We start from the raw sequence: 17,344 nt of genomic DNA on the forward strand, positions 1-17,344 counted from the left end.
CCGTGGTCCTGGCTCCACGCCCTGTGCTCTTCCTCATAAACCCATGTGGTCTCCAAGAGGTGTGCCCCCTGGATCTGAAATTGCCATTCCTCGTGATAATTATCAGCGTCTGAGGTGCCCGGAAGGGCCCACAGTAATCCCCTAGCATCCTTCGGAGCTCTTTACACTGCGGTGACTGGTAAGCCTGACAGATGCTCATGACGGTGGACACACCTTCAACTGTCTATGCTCCAAAGCACTGTCTTAAGTTGGCATCTTATCCTGCCAAACAGACCCCCCCGGTCTCTCTCACAGCACCGACTACTCAGTACAGGGCTGGGTCCGTGTCTCTTATTTGCTGTTACATCCCCGGCACCAAGCTTCACACTCAAGAAACGTCTCCTCAATGAGGGCAATGTTTCAGGTAATTCATTCTCTTAAGTGCTTTTAAAAAGAATGACATTTAGGAGTATCGGTGTCTACCTTCCCGCCTCACATTGATGAGAGGGATTTTCCAAAACATGGTTTCTGGGATATAGGTCAGCGAGGGCGAGTTCTCCGGACCTCCAAGTAAATGTGTTATAAGCTCTAGGGCGTCTGTCAAGTTATTCACCTCTTGTGTTTCTGTGCCCAGTTCTGGAAAACATAGGTGATAAAAGCACCTACCTCGTGGGGTTGTTCTGAGGATTCAATGTGTGAAAAATATTTTAAGCACTGAGAACAGTGCCAGACACAAACAGATACTTAATGACTGCTGCCTATTATAATTACCATTATTATTATATCCAGCTGTCTCCCCAAACTTCCTGGACCCAGTACATCACACCTGTGTTCCCACGAGTAACCCAGAAGACGTACAGAGAAATCACATCTGAAGGTGCTGGGAGGAGGATATGAAGACATTCCCTCAACAGCCTCTGTGGCCAGCCAACCAAAGACCACCTTGGAAATGGAATCTCCATGGATACCAAATGAATGAACAGATGACACTAAAGACGAAACCCATCCCCAACTCCTCCCCACCTGGCCTTGTAGAAACCTCTACCATCTCCCCACTCCTTTCCACCCCAGAACACAGAAACGTGACTGGGGGCAGGGAGAGGCCGTAACACTCTCAAATGGCTGAGTGCTCTCACCCAACACGTATCTACCTTTGCTCACCCAGATGTGCAGACCCAAATTCACACCAGCCGTCAGAGCAATCAGCCGGGTACCGCCGTGATACACTAGTGAACCCAGCCCTTTCCCTCCAGTGGCTTTCGGTCTGGTTGAAAAGGAGACTGTCAGGCGGGTCTACCATGCAGGGGATGTGATAAGGTCCTTACACAGAGATGAAGGTCAGCTCAAGGTTACAGAGTATAAACAGCGATGAGCAGAAGCTGGTATAGCCAAAGAAGATCCCAGAGAGCTTTGGTGGCAAGACTTCGATCCCCAGAACCTCTTCATCTTAAAACTGCAAGTTGGTACCCTTGGATCAACATCTTCCCTTTTCCCCCTCCCCTCAAGCCTCTGGCAGCCATCCACCTATTCTCTGTATCTGCGAGCTTTTGTTAGGCTCCACATATAAGCGATCGTATACAGAATCTTGTCTTTCTCTGACTTACCTCACTGAACACCATGCCCTTGAGGTTCATCCATGTTGTTGCAGAAAAAATAGAAATCACTGCGTCAAAGAGGTGCTCCCCTGTTCACTGCAGCATCATTCGCGATAGTCAAGACATGGAAACAACCTGAGTGTCCACAGTGGATGAATGGATAAAGAAAGTGTGATGTACATACACAATGGAATATTATCCAGCCATAAAAAAGAAGGAGATCCTTCCATTATCTTCTAGAACTCCCAGCCCTGCCAAGGTGGCCAAAGTCAAGTTCTCTTGCTCATGAGACAAGCCTCCCACTAGAACATGGGAAAGAGATTCAGTGAAACCTCAGGCAACTTTCCCAGTACCAATCTGGGACCTGGTGCCACCGTTGGTACCCTCCTCCTCCTCTCTTCTTTTCCCCCAAGAGGATCAGAGCCGTCGACCTTGGTCAAAAAACGTACCGCTAGAAAGGAACCATAGCTGTCAGTGATGGAGGGATTCTTGAGTTGGAGGTCACTATGCATTAACATCCTGAAATGCGTGAAGCCCGTGAAGTTGTGTACAGAAAGGCTGTGTGTATTGTTACACAGTGGAGTTTGCACATACATGCAATTATGTGTGACTCAATTATACAGGGTGGGGGGGCACAGGGGCCTGAGAGAGAGAGAGAAGGCGGTTTAAATAGTTAAATCTCTAACTTGACCATTCTACTCAATAAGCATAGCCCAGGATAGCAAGAAGGATGACACGGACCCAACTCCAGCTGCATGTCCGAATCTCTTGGACACCTTTTTAAAAAGACTGACACCAGACACAATATTGTAAATCAACTATACATCAATTAAAAACAACAATAATAAAAGAGACCATGAAAAAGATTGAAGAACCATGTTTTAAAATCTGTTCACAGTATAGCTTTAGATTTCCGTTACCTTAAGGTATATGAACTGTAATAACAGACTGATGAATTACTTAAAGAAACTCATGTGCAGGCATTTAGCTTCATGGGTATTTTTGTTACGAAACAAAATACTAACACCAAGGCTTCACCCCAGACCGGTGCTGGGGCCAGAGGATCTTAGGACCAGTCACCACTGGAAGCAGTGGCCTCAGCTCCGGGTCCCTCTTACAGCACAAGTACCCTCATACGGCTGCACCCGACCCTTGTCATCTTGTATACATGACACGGCCTTGAAATAGACCAACCCTCTCACCTCAAGTCTCACAGAAGAACCTGCTCTCTGGCCCCTCCCTTAACAGAAGGTACATGGAGTGGACTCATGGCACCAGCGACAGCCATTCGATCCCCCAGTAGTTGACAGGTGTCCAGGGCGGGCCAGGTAGTGCATGAGAAAGGAGGAAAGGGCGGTGAGCAGACCGAAGTTTCTGCCCTCCTGCAGCACGCATTCAAGCGGAAGTAAAAACGTGTGGCAGGCACAACTTAAGGGATTTTCCAGAAAAGCTGGACCCTACCCAGTGTTACCTTCATTCTAAACTGGGAGCCTCCCTCTGCGTAAGAGCTGAGTTTTTTCCCGACAACCAGGATCATAGTTTTTCACTTGCAGGGGCGATTTTATCCCCGAGGGGACATTGGGAAACAGCTGGACCCATCTTGGGGTATCAAAATTCGGGGTTGTGTATACAGTGGGTTGAGGCCAGGGATACCGCTAACCATCCTACTATGTACAGACCGGACTGCCCCTCACAACAAAATATCATCTGACCCAAATGTCAATAGCTAAAGGCTGAGAAATGTCTACTCTTTTGAATTATAACCCAAACTGTAAAGTCAATGTCCAGAAGCCCTTACTGAAATGAATGAATGATTGAATAAATAAATACATGAGGGAGAATAAGCAAATTTCACCCGCAGGATTCCAAAAAGATTTACGTAAATATACCACCCACAACGAGGCAGAGTGTAGTTCCGTAATTGTGAGCTGTGGATCACCACTTCCTTCTGGAAAATACAGTACAGGGAGTGCAGAGAAAAGCAACTTTACAGACGAAAAACCTGAGAAATACCACCCCAGCCAGCGACCAGATTTCACATCAACAGTGATTAAGTCAGGGCGGGAGTACGTGTTCTTGATACGATGCAATGAAAATGGCATTTTTCGTTTGTTTGTTTGTTCTTGAAAATCCCAATTGGCTTTTATTTCAAGATGATGGGGGAATAAAAAAGAGCACAGAGATACACCTGATGTCTTTGTGCCTTTACCTGTGCTGTCCTCTTTGCCTGAAATCCTTTTTTTTTGGCCCATAAAACCACTACATAATCAACAAGGACCTACTGTACAGCACAGGGAACTCCACTCAATATTCTGCAACAACCCACATGGGAAAAGAATCCAAGAAAGAACAGACACGTGCATATGCGCAACTGAGCCATCCCACTGCACACCCGAAACCAACACAACACCGCAAGCCAACTACACTCCAATCAATACAAAACAAAAATCAAATTAAAGAAAAAAAAAATCACTACATACTCTCCACTCCCCCAGGGCCAGGTCTTACTGTCTCACGCTCCTGTCCCTTAGACAGGACTCATCTCTCCTTTTTACTCATCTGTGTATTTCCTGACTTCCTCAATAAATGCTTCTTCAGTGGAAAGAGAATAGAGGGGATGATTTTAAACCTCTTGTGGTTGGCAGACGAATAAAAACAACACTTTATCTCTGTGCTGTTTTACCCCCAAACCCATTACTTCGGTCTCATCACGAGGAAAACATCAGATAATCCCAACAGAGGGACGTTCTTCAAAAAGTCTGAACCGGAAGTCTCAAAGCTATCAAGACAACAGAAACAAAGCAAGTCTGAGAAGTTAGTCACAGTCAAGCGTAGTTCGAGACATGATGACTAAATGTACATGATATCCTGGGTGGGAGCGTGGAACAAAAAAGGGGCCATCGGGCAAAGACTAAGGGGATGTGAATGAGCGTGGACTTCAGTTAATAATAATATGGGTCACTGATTGTGACAAATGAACCATGCTAATGAAAGATGTTGATTACAGGGGGAAACTAGCCACCAGGCACTTGGCATTGTCCTGTACTCATTTCACAACTTTTTTTGTAAATCTAAATATATTCTCAAACAGGAGCCTTACTGAAAAGAGATGGAATGGCCTCCTTTCTCCGTCTGCCTCTCACTCCATTCCGCTCCAGAAGCAACTCCCTTAATTCCCACTGGATGACAAACGGAGACGCAGCGCCAGGCACAGATGTCACGGACCTGTGCAGGGTTTCGAGATACCCAACATCATCCTCTTCTTAAAAGCACCCAGTTTTCTCAGGAGGGAAACACTGCCTCCCCGGGATATGCTCTTAGTGAAAGATGACTCCAGGAGCCCACCTCTCATTCTGGAAGCCACACCGGCTCCCTCTCCTACCCCGGGCACAGACAGCAGGTAGGTAGGTGAGCCACTGGGAGCTTCCCAAGAGTCTTTGCACCTTTGATTATAGTAAGAACAGAAGGAACTTCTGAAGGAATTGTGCCGGGCCGGGGAGGGGTGCTGGGCAAGAAGGCTAATTGCATCTACACCAGGGGCAACTTCCCCCTCCCACCCTGTGCATTGCCAAGGCTAGCGCCCCCGTGCCTTATTAATATACGAAAATATACATCCAACTAACCTTTCGTGTATTTATTTTCTTAGATTAGCAGGCTGGGATTTATGGCCTGCAGCTAAGAATATTATTGGCTACACCAGGGCATAGCTTACCTGAAACAGAATAAGAAGAGATCTTTTCCTGGTCCAAGGCAGGTTCAAAAGCTACATCATTCAAGTGAACCGAGTTCATGGCCAAACCACCTCAAACCACCACATATTATTTCTAACAACTGAGATTCCCAAACCACCCAAGAATATCTTTTGAGGCTTACCAACCCCAGGCCCACTTTGTCCCCTTGTCCAATATTCTTACTTTATTCTCTTTCTCTTTTGTTTACAACTCTTTATCTTTGCAAGAATATCTACTTGGTAATGATGCCTTATTCGGAGATGGCCTCAGGTCTGGCCACAGTCTGGGCACGAGATTCTTAACAAACTCTTGAGTATTTAGCATGTAAAACTGTAAAGACTTCAGCAAAGTATATGTATTGGTTAATAATTAACAATATGCCCATTCATTCATTCATTTAAGCAATCTAAGCATATCTCTGACTTTGAGAAAAGCACCCAGGCATCTGAGTGCCAGGCCTCTTTTCTGGACCTTTCCACCTGCATTTCCTGGAGTATCAGGGAACCAAGCTAATGCTATGCAAATATCCGGCTTCACATTCAGATGTGACAACCAGACTCCTTTGAAACTGACTTCCTGTGGGAAGAAGCAACCAAAAAATAGGTGGGAAAGATGAGCAAGAAAGAGCTTTCGAGGCCTTTGATTCTCCGGACACGTAATCAGGTGATGGGAGACCTGGGATGCTTCTGACATTAGCTCTCTGTCGGGGAAGGAAAGGAGATGGGGTGGTGAGAACATGCAAGAAAGGGTACAAGTGCTGTGGGATACTTCTGTTGTCCGCTGGAAGGAAAACATTCTCTGAAATTAAAAGGGATCCTTAGATGTCTAAAGAACAAAAGCATTTTGCTTTTCTTCCTTTGTGGAGGTCTGCTTTGGAAGACTCGAGCTCCAGGAGAGAACAGAACTTCTAAGATGACAAACAGCCCCATCCTGGTTTTCCTCTGTGCGACGGTCAATGCACACGCGTGCACCCTCCCGGCTGTTTTTGTAAATTGCCCTTACGGATCATTTGCGCGACAAAACTTGTTTCCCAGAATGGAAGCTGAGCCCCTGTGTGTAGCCACAGAGTCACCCAGAGATCACAGGCGCAGAAGTGACAGGAAGGTGGCAGTAGGTGGTCAAACACTGTCTGCAGCAGGAGTCCTGTTGGAGGCAGGTAATTTGGTCCCCCCTCCACCCTGGCCATCCTTAAGTGGTGAGGGAAGTCCTGCTGACAGCTGATCTATAAAACATTAGCCCAGCTCTGGACCTCGTTCGCACTGTCACCGCCGAGTCTAGAAACAAGTCACCCTTGCTGAGGAAAGCACCCAAAGATACTTGGCTGGATCCTTCAGGGTTATTACAGCAGGTGGCCAGATAGAGCAGGCCCGTGCTAATTCTAAATACTTGGAAGCCATGCTCAACGACTGTCAAATTGGCTTCATTAAAAAAGATACACAGTTTCCTTATTTTCCAATTATGACAATTCCGGCTAAAGGCTAATGACATTACCAGATCCAGGTCTCCCTGTCAGCTGTTTTCATAAACAGATGAGACTCATTCCCAATTAGAGCATGTTAAGTATGCAACAGGCACATTATTAATGCCAGCCTTTCACAAGACGGAAAGTGTGCCACTTTACCAACTTAAACACACGTTCATGAAATATTTACCGATTTACTCTGGTCTTAACTAGAAAACGGATTTTTTTAAACACCTTTCTAATTGATGGACTCTGAACACATACACTTTGGCTTTACATCCAAAATTTTCCAATCTTTTGACTTGGAAGTGGAGCCACCCGATCTAGACGCCTCAAAGGTGCTTCTTTCTGAATCTGCAAAGACTTGGATCCTTTAGATCATGTAGCCCAGGAGCAGGTTTCTCCGTGTCACAGCTTGCCGATGACAAGGCAGCCCCCAGGACTCAGAGGAACACCTCAGTGGGCAGTGGACTGTGGCTGGATACACAGCTATTTGTGAAATTTAATTCTACATATATAACCGATTCCCAAAAAAACCCGATGTGGATATCATCTCCCGGAGAGTTAAAACTTTAAGAGATTCTGGTTCGTAAACCAGGGTCCAAGAAATCAACAGTCAGTAGTTGACAAACAGAAAAAAATGTCGGAATATGAAATCACGTGACTTCCCCTTATTCAGAACCTTGAGTTTCCATCAGCAAAATATTTCTCTATATACACAGCCATCTCCATGAAGAATATTATTTAAGAGCGTTGAGCCCGAGAAAACCAAGCACAGAGCTAGCACACCAGCCCGAAGGTCCACGACCAGCTCAATCTAGGTCTGATTTCTGAAGAACAGAAGGGGGAGACCATGAGGCCTCAGACCCACAGATGTGTTTATGTGCCCTAAATCCCTGTGCGTAATCCCCAGATGCGCCTCCAACCCCAGCCAAAGGTTTTACCTTCCAACAACCAGCCAAGTTCAGTCACGAGGTTAATGCTGTCTATTGGTTTCTGTTTCTTCGCTTGAGATTAAAAGGGAATTCCCAGCACTAGGTCACAATCAACAAAACTGAAACGTGCAAAGTATAAGCAGAAGAATGACTCCTTTCTTAAACTCACCCACCCCTTAACAAACACAGAAAGAAAGAAGTTTAAAAAGAAAAAAAGAAAGAAAGAAAGGGAGAGGGACAAGAGGGTGATCGTTACTGGACGAACTTTAAAAACCAACATATAAATGTGTGCCACGTCCACGAACCCTCCTGTGTTCAGAGGTCACAAACAAATTTGATTAGATGGTGCTTCAGATCAAGTTTCTGGAGTATGCAGCAGTGTCAGGACATATTTAGTGACCGAACAACACTTACACCAAATAGCTGTTATCATCAGACTCATCTGTGCTTAAAACAAACGAACCAAAAAGCCGGTATGAAAATCCAGTGGAGCCAAGGCAAGTCGCTTCCCTCCCGCACCACGTTCCAAAGAGAAAATGCGCGCATCCTTTTTCCCAAAGCTCACCGTACTCACTTTCAGTGCCTCGTCTTTGGTATAGTCTTATGGAAGACACTCGACGACTTCTACTGGATAGCCTTCACACTTTTTGCTCTTTTGTATTTTGAGCAGTAAGCTCTATTTCCAGAGAGAAACAAAATGGTAACTTTGCGGTTGGTACCATAGGGCGCACTTAGAACTCACACGTTTGGAAGAGATTTTGAGTTGGCACAGCTGCATCCCCTATCCTTCCCGACAACTGTCGCCATCCCATTTGCAGGCTGATTTCAACTGGGAGCCATTTATCCTAAAACCTGCTGAGACCCGCCTGAGCCAGGGCAAAGGCAGAACGTCAGCCTCCTCCCGGCTTTTCTGGGATGGCCCGGAAAACCTAGGAATAAGAAGGTCTTCACCGCCCAGCTGCCAACCCGGAGAGATCCAGCTGGTCTCTCGATTTGACAGCGAACACGGAGCCTGTAAACCTGGAAGGATGCTTCTACCCCGGACAACGCTAACACATCGCTCCGGATCGAACAGACAGGGTTCCCAGAAGCGCCCTTTGACCTTGGAGATGCTACAGGGAGATACTCCCAATGAACTCACCTCAGTGTGAAGCGGTCCTCGGTGGAGTTTTTGGAGATGGAGACGGGAAACGTCAGCACATCTCCCTGCCTGACCGTCTTTGGCACGTACTGCACGGCCACGTGGCTGTCCAAACGCAGCTCTCTCAGGGGCGGCCGGCTCGGGGTCTGGTAAAGAAAAACACTGCCGATCCTCTGCAAGGGAGGCCCCGACTCATCGATGTCGCCGCGGCCCGTCCGCATCCCTCCGGCTCTCCTGGTACAGTCTCCGCGCTCGTCCCCGGGCTGCAGGGCGTAGTAGAGCTCCACGGGGCTGCCCTCGGGGGGCTCGGGCGACTTCTTCCTCCCGGCCACCACCGTGGGGGGCCCGAACCAGCCGGCCGGGAGCTCCAGCTGCGCCACGCACAGCCCCAGGGCCCCCTGCAGCCGGCAGCTGCCCCTCACCTCCCGGGTCTCCCGGAAGGCGAACACCCGCAGGCAGGGCAGCCTCTGCGCGGGGCCGGCGTCGTCCCAGTCCCTGCCCACCACGTGGAAGAGCACGTGCACGCGGGGCCGGCTCGGGGAGACCTTGTCCCGCAGGATGTGCGCTTTCAGCTTCCAGTTCAGGGAAAACGTGCTGGTGAATCCGAACGGGCTGGAGGGCAGCATCAAGTCCTGGGGCACCACCTGCTCGATGGCGAAAGGCCCGTAGGTGGCGTTCAGGACGGGGAACCTCTTGGATCTGTAAACCAGAAAGGACTCCACGCGCGACTGCAGACTGGAGTTTCTCATGACGTCCTGGTTGGCTTCCTTCAGGAAGAAGGACACGTCCGCGTGGTGGATGTGGTAGGTCACTGGGAGGTAGGTGGGCAGCGAGGAGAACCTCTGGATGCTCTCCAGGATGCCTCGGCTTGCCACCACTGTCGGGAGGAATCGGGGTTCAGGGGTTAGAAACTCCAGGGCAAGGGTACCAGTATTTCAGACCTCTTCCCCCCCTTTGTAAGGATTGCCTTGTCTTTGCACTAATTATGCAATTCTTTATTCAAAAGGTCTTACTTAAATCAACTCGTCTTATAGGAAATATATTTCTTCAAAAAAACTGATGCCACTGGAGTAGACAACAGGCATCACTGGCCATGCACAGAAGCTAAGTGTGCAGATAAATAAATTTCAGATCATGCCTTTAATTTTCCGCTAGCGGTCCTGGTGCCCTTAGGAGGCGATGGGTTATGCCTAAGACTTGTTCTCTTTTCGTTAAAGGGAGAGATCCTCATGAGATCTCTCCCGTCTTAAGGATGTGCTGGCATCCAACAGAGAAGGGCATTCCCGTTAACTCAACCAGATGGACCAAGATCGGAAACGAGAATGACTTTCTCAGCATGTGGTTTGAGGCTGTGTCCATATCCCACCCAATACTATTTTATGTCCCACCAGATACACACGCTGCACGTAAGGACTCACTGACCATCGGGAAATGATAAAAGGACGTTAAGGTGGGCAATCACATATCAGTTGGACATCACATACTTTCCTGGGGGTTAAACTGAGAGATGGAGAGAAAAGTCCCCGGAAGGATAATGCTAGGAGGAAACCTCCAGAAACAGATGAGATGGGCTGACCACATCATGTTGGGTCCCCGTGTCCCTAGAACCCAAGAACCAAGGGAAGCCCATCACTCATCCTTCGTAAAAGCTATGTTGACCCCAATGCACAGAAAGCGTTCTTTTTTTTTTTTTCTCCTTACTAAGCATATCCCTCCCTCAGGGGGAACATTCCAAAATGTTATTTTTACATTGTGCCTTATATTCTGGAAGAAAAACACAGACACAGAAATTACATAATTCAAGACCCAACTTAACAGGCTTTAGAAACGGAAATTATTGGCTCTGGGATCACTGACTTTCTAGGCAAAGCTCCACAAGATATCTGAAGCCCTTCTCATTAGTCGCCCTGTAATTATCACTGGTTCTTTTGCAGTAAAAGCAACGGAAGCCCTGACATTGATCGGGCCAAACTGTTTCAGAGGCTCACGTGAGCACACTTTCCGATGCATGACGCCTACATGAGCCTGGACCCCTCCTGGCTGTTGTCTGTGAACAGAGAAGGAAGCAAAGGACTCACAGAAAAAGGGGTCCTGACTGTGGCTTTGCTGCACAGATCTCGAGAGAGAGCAGGCAAGTCACTGAGCCTCTCTGCCTCTCCTGGACTGGTCTGAAGTAGGAGGGCACCAACCAGAGTATGGAGGCCCCCATCCAGTTCTAACAGTGCAGGACACTCAGCTGTGGTCCATCCTGCTTCTGGACAAGAAGCCAGCCTGACATACACTCATCCCGAGTTGATGGACAGCCCCAAGGGAAGGGCTCCCTCAATTCCATGGTACCACCCAACTCAGGCCAGGCTGAGCGCCCCAGTTCAGCAACGAAGGTGTCTACGGCCCTGAACCATTTGAAACTTCCAGTATCTGAGCAGTTTCGATTCACCCAAGCGGCGATTTCATATGATTCAACCTAATACATCAGAAATTCTTTTTCAAACATCAGAATATCATAGACCTCACAAGAGACCTCATTCCTTTATCAGGACTACATTTTTCTTAACGTTCCGGAAATCCCTCAGGATTTATATTTTCAATAAACGTGTATTGTCACATGTGAGTGTTTCGTGAAGCTGAAGCACAGGCAGTGAGTTTCGTGCGCATGTTCAGGGCTGAAGCTTCCTCCTTCATCCCATCTCTGGGTACCACCTCCTCCTCCCCCACTGTGCTGGCTACACTCCTGGGACTGCTCAGGCTGCGTCATAAATGTCACTTCTCTGGAATGCCTCCTTTGACTGCATGATTCTGCGTTTCTATGCACCAGCGATGTCCTTCTGTAGATCTCACACTTCCCCATCGCAGGACTTCATGCTCTTTCTGTAATTCCCTTCATGCCCCAGTGGGTTATACGCAAGTGAGCAGAGATGACATATGAGCCTTTTCTCTGTTTTATTCATCATCCTTAGAAGAGCACCCGACAAATACTAGCTTCTCGGTAAATATTTGAAAAATGAATCAACAAATGAATTATGCTTCCAATATTATAAAAGCAGATTATACTTTTACACCAGGATTTTATATGCTGTCTCCTCCGTTGCCATCACTCTATAATTAGAATCCTCCATCCTTTTATCCCATGAAGAGCTCCATGTAATCTTGGTGATAAAAGACCTACATCCATCACACAGTGCCCCCTGATTCTTTTTTTTCTTTTTTAATGTCACTGGAGTACAGGTGACTTACAATGTTGGGTTAGGTTCAGGTGTACTGCCAAGTGTTTCAGTTATACATATACAGGTATCCATCCTTTTTCAGATTCTTTTCCCATTTAGGTTATCACAGAATACTGAGTAGAGTTCCCTGTGCTGCACAGTAGGTCCTTGTTGGTTATCTGTCTTATATATAGTGTGTGTAGATGTTCATTCCAAGCTCCCAATTTATCCCTCTCCCCAGCCCACGTGTCCCCTTTGGTAACCCTAAGCTTGTTTTCGAGATCTGTTTTGCTTTTGTAAATACATTTTTTAAAATGATACAAATGAACTTATTTACAAAGCAGAAACAGACTCACAGACGCCCTGATTCTTATAAATGCATCTTGGCACCACTCGGGTTGTCAACACACCAGCCTGTCATTCACTGTAGACACTGCTGAAGCCAAACAGCCAGGTTATAGATAGTCAAACATTAATACCAGACACCAAGGCTCCGTGAACTTTCCTGTTGGAACACCTGACCCCTATTTGAGTACACCAAACTTAACCGTGCAACTAATTACATATTCCAAGGGCAGTGGCTGTGGGTCCTCTGACTTTATTTGGGAAAGCAACCAGGGGGACACCATGGGCACCATTCAAAGGGAAGTCATTTCTAAGCTTCATTCCACGGAGAGCCTATTTGTCTTTTCGCCTGGTAACCTACATGTTTACTGCTTTAAAATGCTCCAAGTTGGGGGCTTCCCTGGTGGCGCAGTGGTTGAGAGTCCGCCTGCCGATGCAGGGGACACGGGTTCGTGCCCCGGTCCGGGAAGATCCCACATGCCGTGGAGCGGCTGGGCCCGTGAGCCATGGCCGCTGAGCCTGCGCGTCCGGAGCCTGTGCTCCACAACGGGAGAGGCCACAGCAGTGAGAGGCCCGCGTACCGCAAAAAAAAAAAAAAAAAAAAAGCTCCAAGTTGACCTAAAGCTAGTGTTATTTCCTTTTTCTGTCTTTTTTTTTTAAACAAAATTCAAAAAATAATGTTCCACCATGCACAGAATAGATTAAGAAGTAAAACTTAACCTCAAATCCCCACGGGGGTGGCTATTATAACCTATGAGCACCAATTCCACATAAAAAAAAGAGCAAGGTATCAAATAACAAAGAAGTTGCACGTGGTAAATCGCACTTAACCCATTAAGAAAAAAAATTACATTTGATTTTGGTGCTGTGACTTTATATGCTTATTTGAAAGACAGTGACATGTTCCCATCGTTAAGCAACGCAGTAACCTCATAGAGATTTTCTATTAATTTACCATTTTGAAAAAATAATTTCCCCTAAACAATACTTTTACGAAACCTGAGAAAGACGGTGATTTGAGCACAGACTTTTAAAATTTCCCCTGAGTGGACTCAAAAGCAGTAACTAAGGGAATATAGTAATAAGTAAAAATCTGCGTCTGTGTTGCATATTCAGTGCAAATTGCACGCCCTGGCCTGGGAGAATTCCTGAGAAGTTACATGGGATACCAATGCCTCAGGCAGAAAATACAGCACGGTGAGGGTTGCCAGATACAACATACAGGAAACCCAGTTATGTTTCCATTTCTAATTGACAGAAACGTTGCATGGGGCATGCTTATAATTAAAAACAAGAACAAAATTTGTTGTTTATCTGAAATCCAAATGTTACTGGGCACCCTGAATTGTTGTTGGCTAAATCTAGCGTCTCTAAGCATGACATCATAAAAGAAGACAATAGCCTGGTGGAACTACCTTGATATTTCTAAGGGCAAAGGCCACTGTATCCCAGGGATGCCCCGCACTGGGTAACGTACCTGAGGCCGGCTGCTGACAACATCTGTAATCAGCTGGATTGAAAGACTCAGGAGTGAGTCGGACCACACTGTGCAGAAAACCCCAGAATCAGGGCCTCTGGCTAATGTGGAACAGGAGGTACGACACAGTCTCACTGTGGACTGAGTCCAAGCCAAAGCAAAATGACTTACAGGAACCTGGTCCCCAGTGTAGCAGCTGTGCCAAACTGAGAGAAGGGACAGTACCAGGAAAGCCAAGGCATCCCCGTGCTGCTCGGGCTACTGCATCACCGATATGGGAATGCAGGGCCAGCGCCCTTCCAGGTGGACGTTTCACGTGCAGCTCTAACAAGAGCAAGTGGAAACCAAATGGAAAGAAGAGGAACCCACTCCACTGTGTCAGGGAAATTCCAATGCACTAGAGGCTACCCTCATTCAAGGACAGCTAGAGAGAAGGCAAATACAGACGAAACACAGAAGGAGAATAAAATGTTTGTTTCATAAATAAAACCTGCACCATCAAAGAAGGGCATTTGAAAGGGCCCTGAAGAGACAGAGGAACAACAAAGCTTTGAAGGGTAGTTACCACAGAATACTGATGTATATTTTACACAGAATAACCTCTATGCTCTCGCTAATCAAGAAAATCCAGGACCCTTGTTATTTTATAATGAAATAAGACTACGATGGAAGAAGATATGGCAGTATTAAAAGTAAGGGATTTAAAATGGTCTCAGAAGCAATAAAAAAGATATGAAAAAGGAGAAAATTGAATTTATCCTGTGAAAAAGAGAATTTTTGAAGCTTTCCCTAAAGCTAAATGGAAAAGACAAGAAATGAAAATGATGATCGGTGGCAGGCTGCAGACATGACCCACATTAGATATATATGCAGATAACAGGGCTTCTAAGAAAAAGAGCAGAAAAATGCAAAAGAAGCCTCATCAAAAGACAATCGAGAAAGGAAAACAGTCCTGGGGTAAAAATAAATAAATATTTCACTGAATTCCAAGGAAAACTGGAAACACCACCTTTTAGGGATTTCCTAAAGCCATTTCTTAATGTCAAGGATAAATAAATAATTCTATAAGTGCTTATTTAAAAATAAAACAGAAATTCAAAACGAAAAAAATCAAACTGGCCTCAGTTGTATCTACTGTACAAAATTAAGTCTTAAAAATTTCCATAAATCTGATGGAGAATGTTCAAATTGAACAATGCCCTAACCTAGAGATTTTCCCGATAATATGTGAGAACAGTAGAAAGATGCAAGGCTACATCCTATCTATCCTTCCTTAAGAAAAAAACCCCAAAACACTGAAGCCTATTATTCAGGCAGCCAGGAGGTGTTTAAAGTGTAATATTCAGGAACAGGAAAGTCATGACATAAACATGAAAACATTTAAGCACCGAATAAATTCAAATACAGTTTTAAATGCAGGCAAAACCAACAAGGTCAAAATAGTTATTGATCAAAGAAAAACCATAATCCAAACATTTTGTTATTTAAAAATCATAAACATGGTAAAAATGCCAAAAGAAACATGAAAAGAAAAAAAGTAAAAGGGTACTAATTTTGTATATCCATAGAAGTGGCTTTATTTTTGTCTATGGTAACCAAATAAATATATATTTAACTATAATTTTTTACAAGTTTAAAATCAGGCTGTTTGGCTTACAAATTGGGAAGGGAGAGAGAGAAAGAGAGAAAACAGAAACAGCTCATTGAGTGATATATTGAAAATACAGAACACAGATCATCAAGAAAGAAAAATGATAAAAAGCATAAAATATGATGAAAGGAGTAAGAACAAATTTGTTAATTATGACACTAAATATAAATGAGTTAAACTCTCCTGTGAAAAGACAAACACTGTCAGGATGACTCAAAAATTATAAGACAATGAGTTTAAACTGTCTGCAAGAGAACTCCTAAATAAAGTGACTGAGAGATTTAAAAAAAAAAATCTGAGCATAGACATTCCATAGCGGGTAAAAAAAAAATAGCACAACTTTAATATCAGAGGATAAAAAGTAAATTCAAGAGAAAAAATAACCACCTGGGTTAAAGGTCTTAATTTTCATGGAAAGATACAATTCATAATGCATGTATAGTAATAAATACTTCAAGCAAAAATATATCTCCAAAATTAATATAACAAATCTCTTAAAGTTACAAATGAAAAATGGACAGTAACAATCTTTTTGGAAAATATTATATACCTCCTTTCCCAATCTCGACTTATGAAGGATGGAAAAGTAAGTAAGGCTAGGAAGTTATAGATAATATAAATTATGAGGTTGTAATTTCTACAAAGGATACTCTTATTTATACTCTTCATGGACTCTTGCCAAACATCATACACAAAGCCACAAGAAAACCTTTAAAAAAAATCACAAAAATAACTTAAATTGTATTCCATGATTCCATGAGCATATGCAATCAAAATATAAATCAATAACAAGAGAAAAATAGAAACACTGCTCCCTGCTTGGAACAAAAAACTACTAAATGGTTCTTGGATAAAGAATAAAAAGAAAGCTTTTAATTACACTGTATTTACAAGATACTGATAGTGACAACAGTGCATATCAAAACACATGTGAAGCAGCCAAGGCTGTAGTCAAAAGCAAATTCATACAACCTCATACATGAATCTCATACAGGGGAAACCCTGGCGCTTCCCTGTTTCCTGTGACCTTGCCGGGTCCCAGGTGAATGTGTCAGAGATAAGAAGGAAAGCGGATGGCGTTACTGAGAGCTGGGACACGCTACGTATTCTGTGAGCTTCACTGCGTTCCTGAAAGCCCCAGACTGAGATGAGAAGTATGCCTCTAGGAACTTGGATTAGAGGTTGTTCAAGACACAAAGCCTAATCAAAGTGCCTAACGGGCTCAGCTCACTCCCCTGGTTCCCTCTTACTCCTGGGTACCGGGGCTGCCCTATGCAGAGATGAAGAGTCAACTGTCCCACCCGACCCCCGACACATGCTCAGCTGATGACCTGTACTTCGGAATCCACCAGAAAGGAACTCTCTCATCTTCCCTCCAGCAAATCTGACAGCAACTTAGAATTTGCTACCCATCTTTGCCTATGATGATAAGCATCTCCTTTTCCTTCAAAAATCAGTCCTTAAGGTCCAGCAACTTTTCCTTCTCAAGCTTCCACATCATCTACTTCTCCCTGTCAACTGGATAGCTCATCGCAGTATAAAAACCTAGTATACTCAGACTTCAGAAACAAACAAAACTGGCCTTTGACCCTGAATCCTTTTTTCTCTACCACCTCATCTCTCTGCTTCTCTGTATACACATATGTAGGTATAGAGTCACTATTATAAATATGCTTTGTACCTGTTTATATTTATGTCAACAATCGTAGACAGCTCTGTAAACATGCATGCACACACAGACGCACACACAGTGTCGTCTATGGTCACTGTCATGGGCCATATAGTGCCTCCCGCCAAAGATATCCACAACCGAACCCTCACCTGT

At 45.0% G+C, this 17,344-nt stretch overlaps 1 protein-coding gene across 1 annotated transcript in view; it reads right to left on the reverse strand.

Moving 5' to 3' along the window:
* TMEM132D (transmembrane protein 132D) overlaps positions 1-17,344 on the reverse strand; it is a 636,308-nt gene that overhangs the window by 454,693 nt on the left and 164,271 nt on the right. Inside the window, exon 2 of the mRNA XM_060120789.1 lies at positions 8,844-9,720. Within this exon, the coding sequence (XP_059976772.1) occupies positions 8,844-9,720 (877 nt within the window). The remainder of the gene's footprint in view (positions 1-8,843; positions 9,721-17,344) is intronic.

Source organism: Lagenorhynchus albirostris, chromosome 14 (assembly GCF_949774975.1).
Source record: "Lagenorhynchus albirostris chromosome 14, mLagAlb1.1, whole genome shotgun sequence".
Taxonomy (NCBI): domain Eukaryota; kingdom Metazoa; phylum Chordata; class Mammalia; order Artiodactyla; family Delphinidae; genus Lagenorhynchus; species Lagenorhynchus albirostris.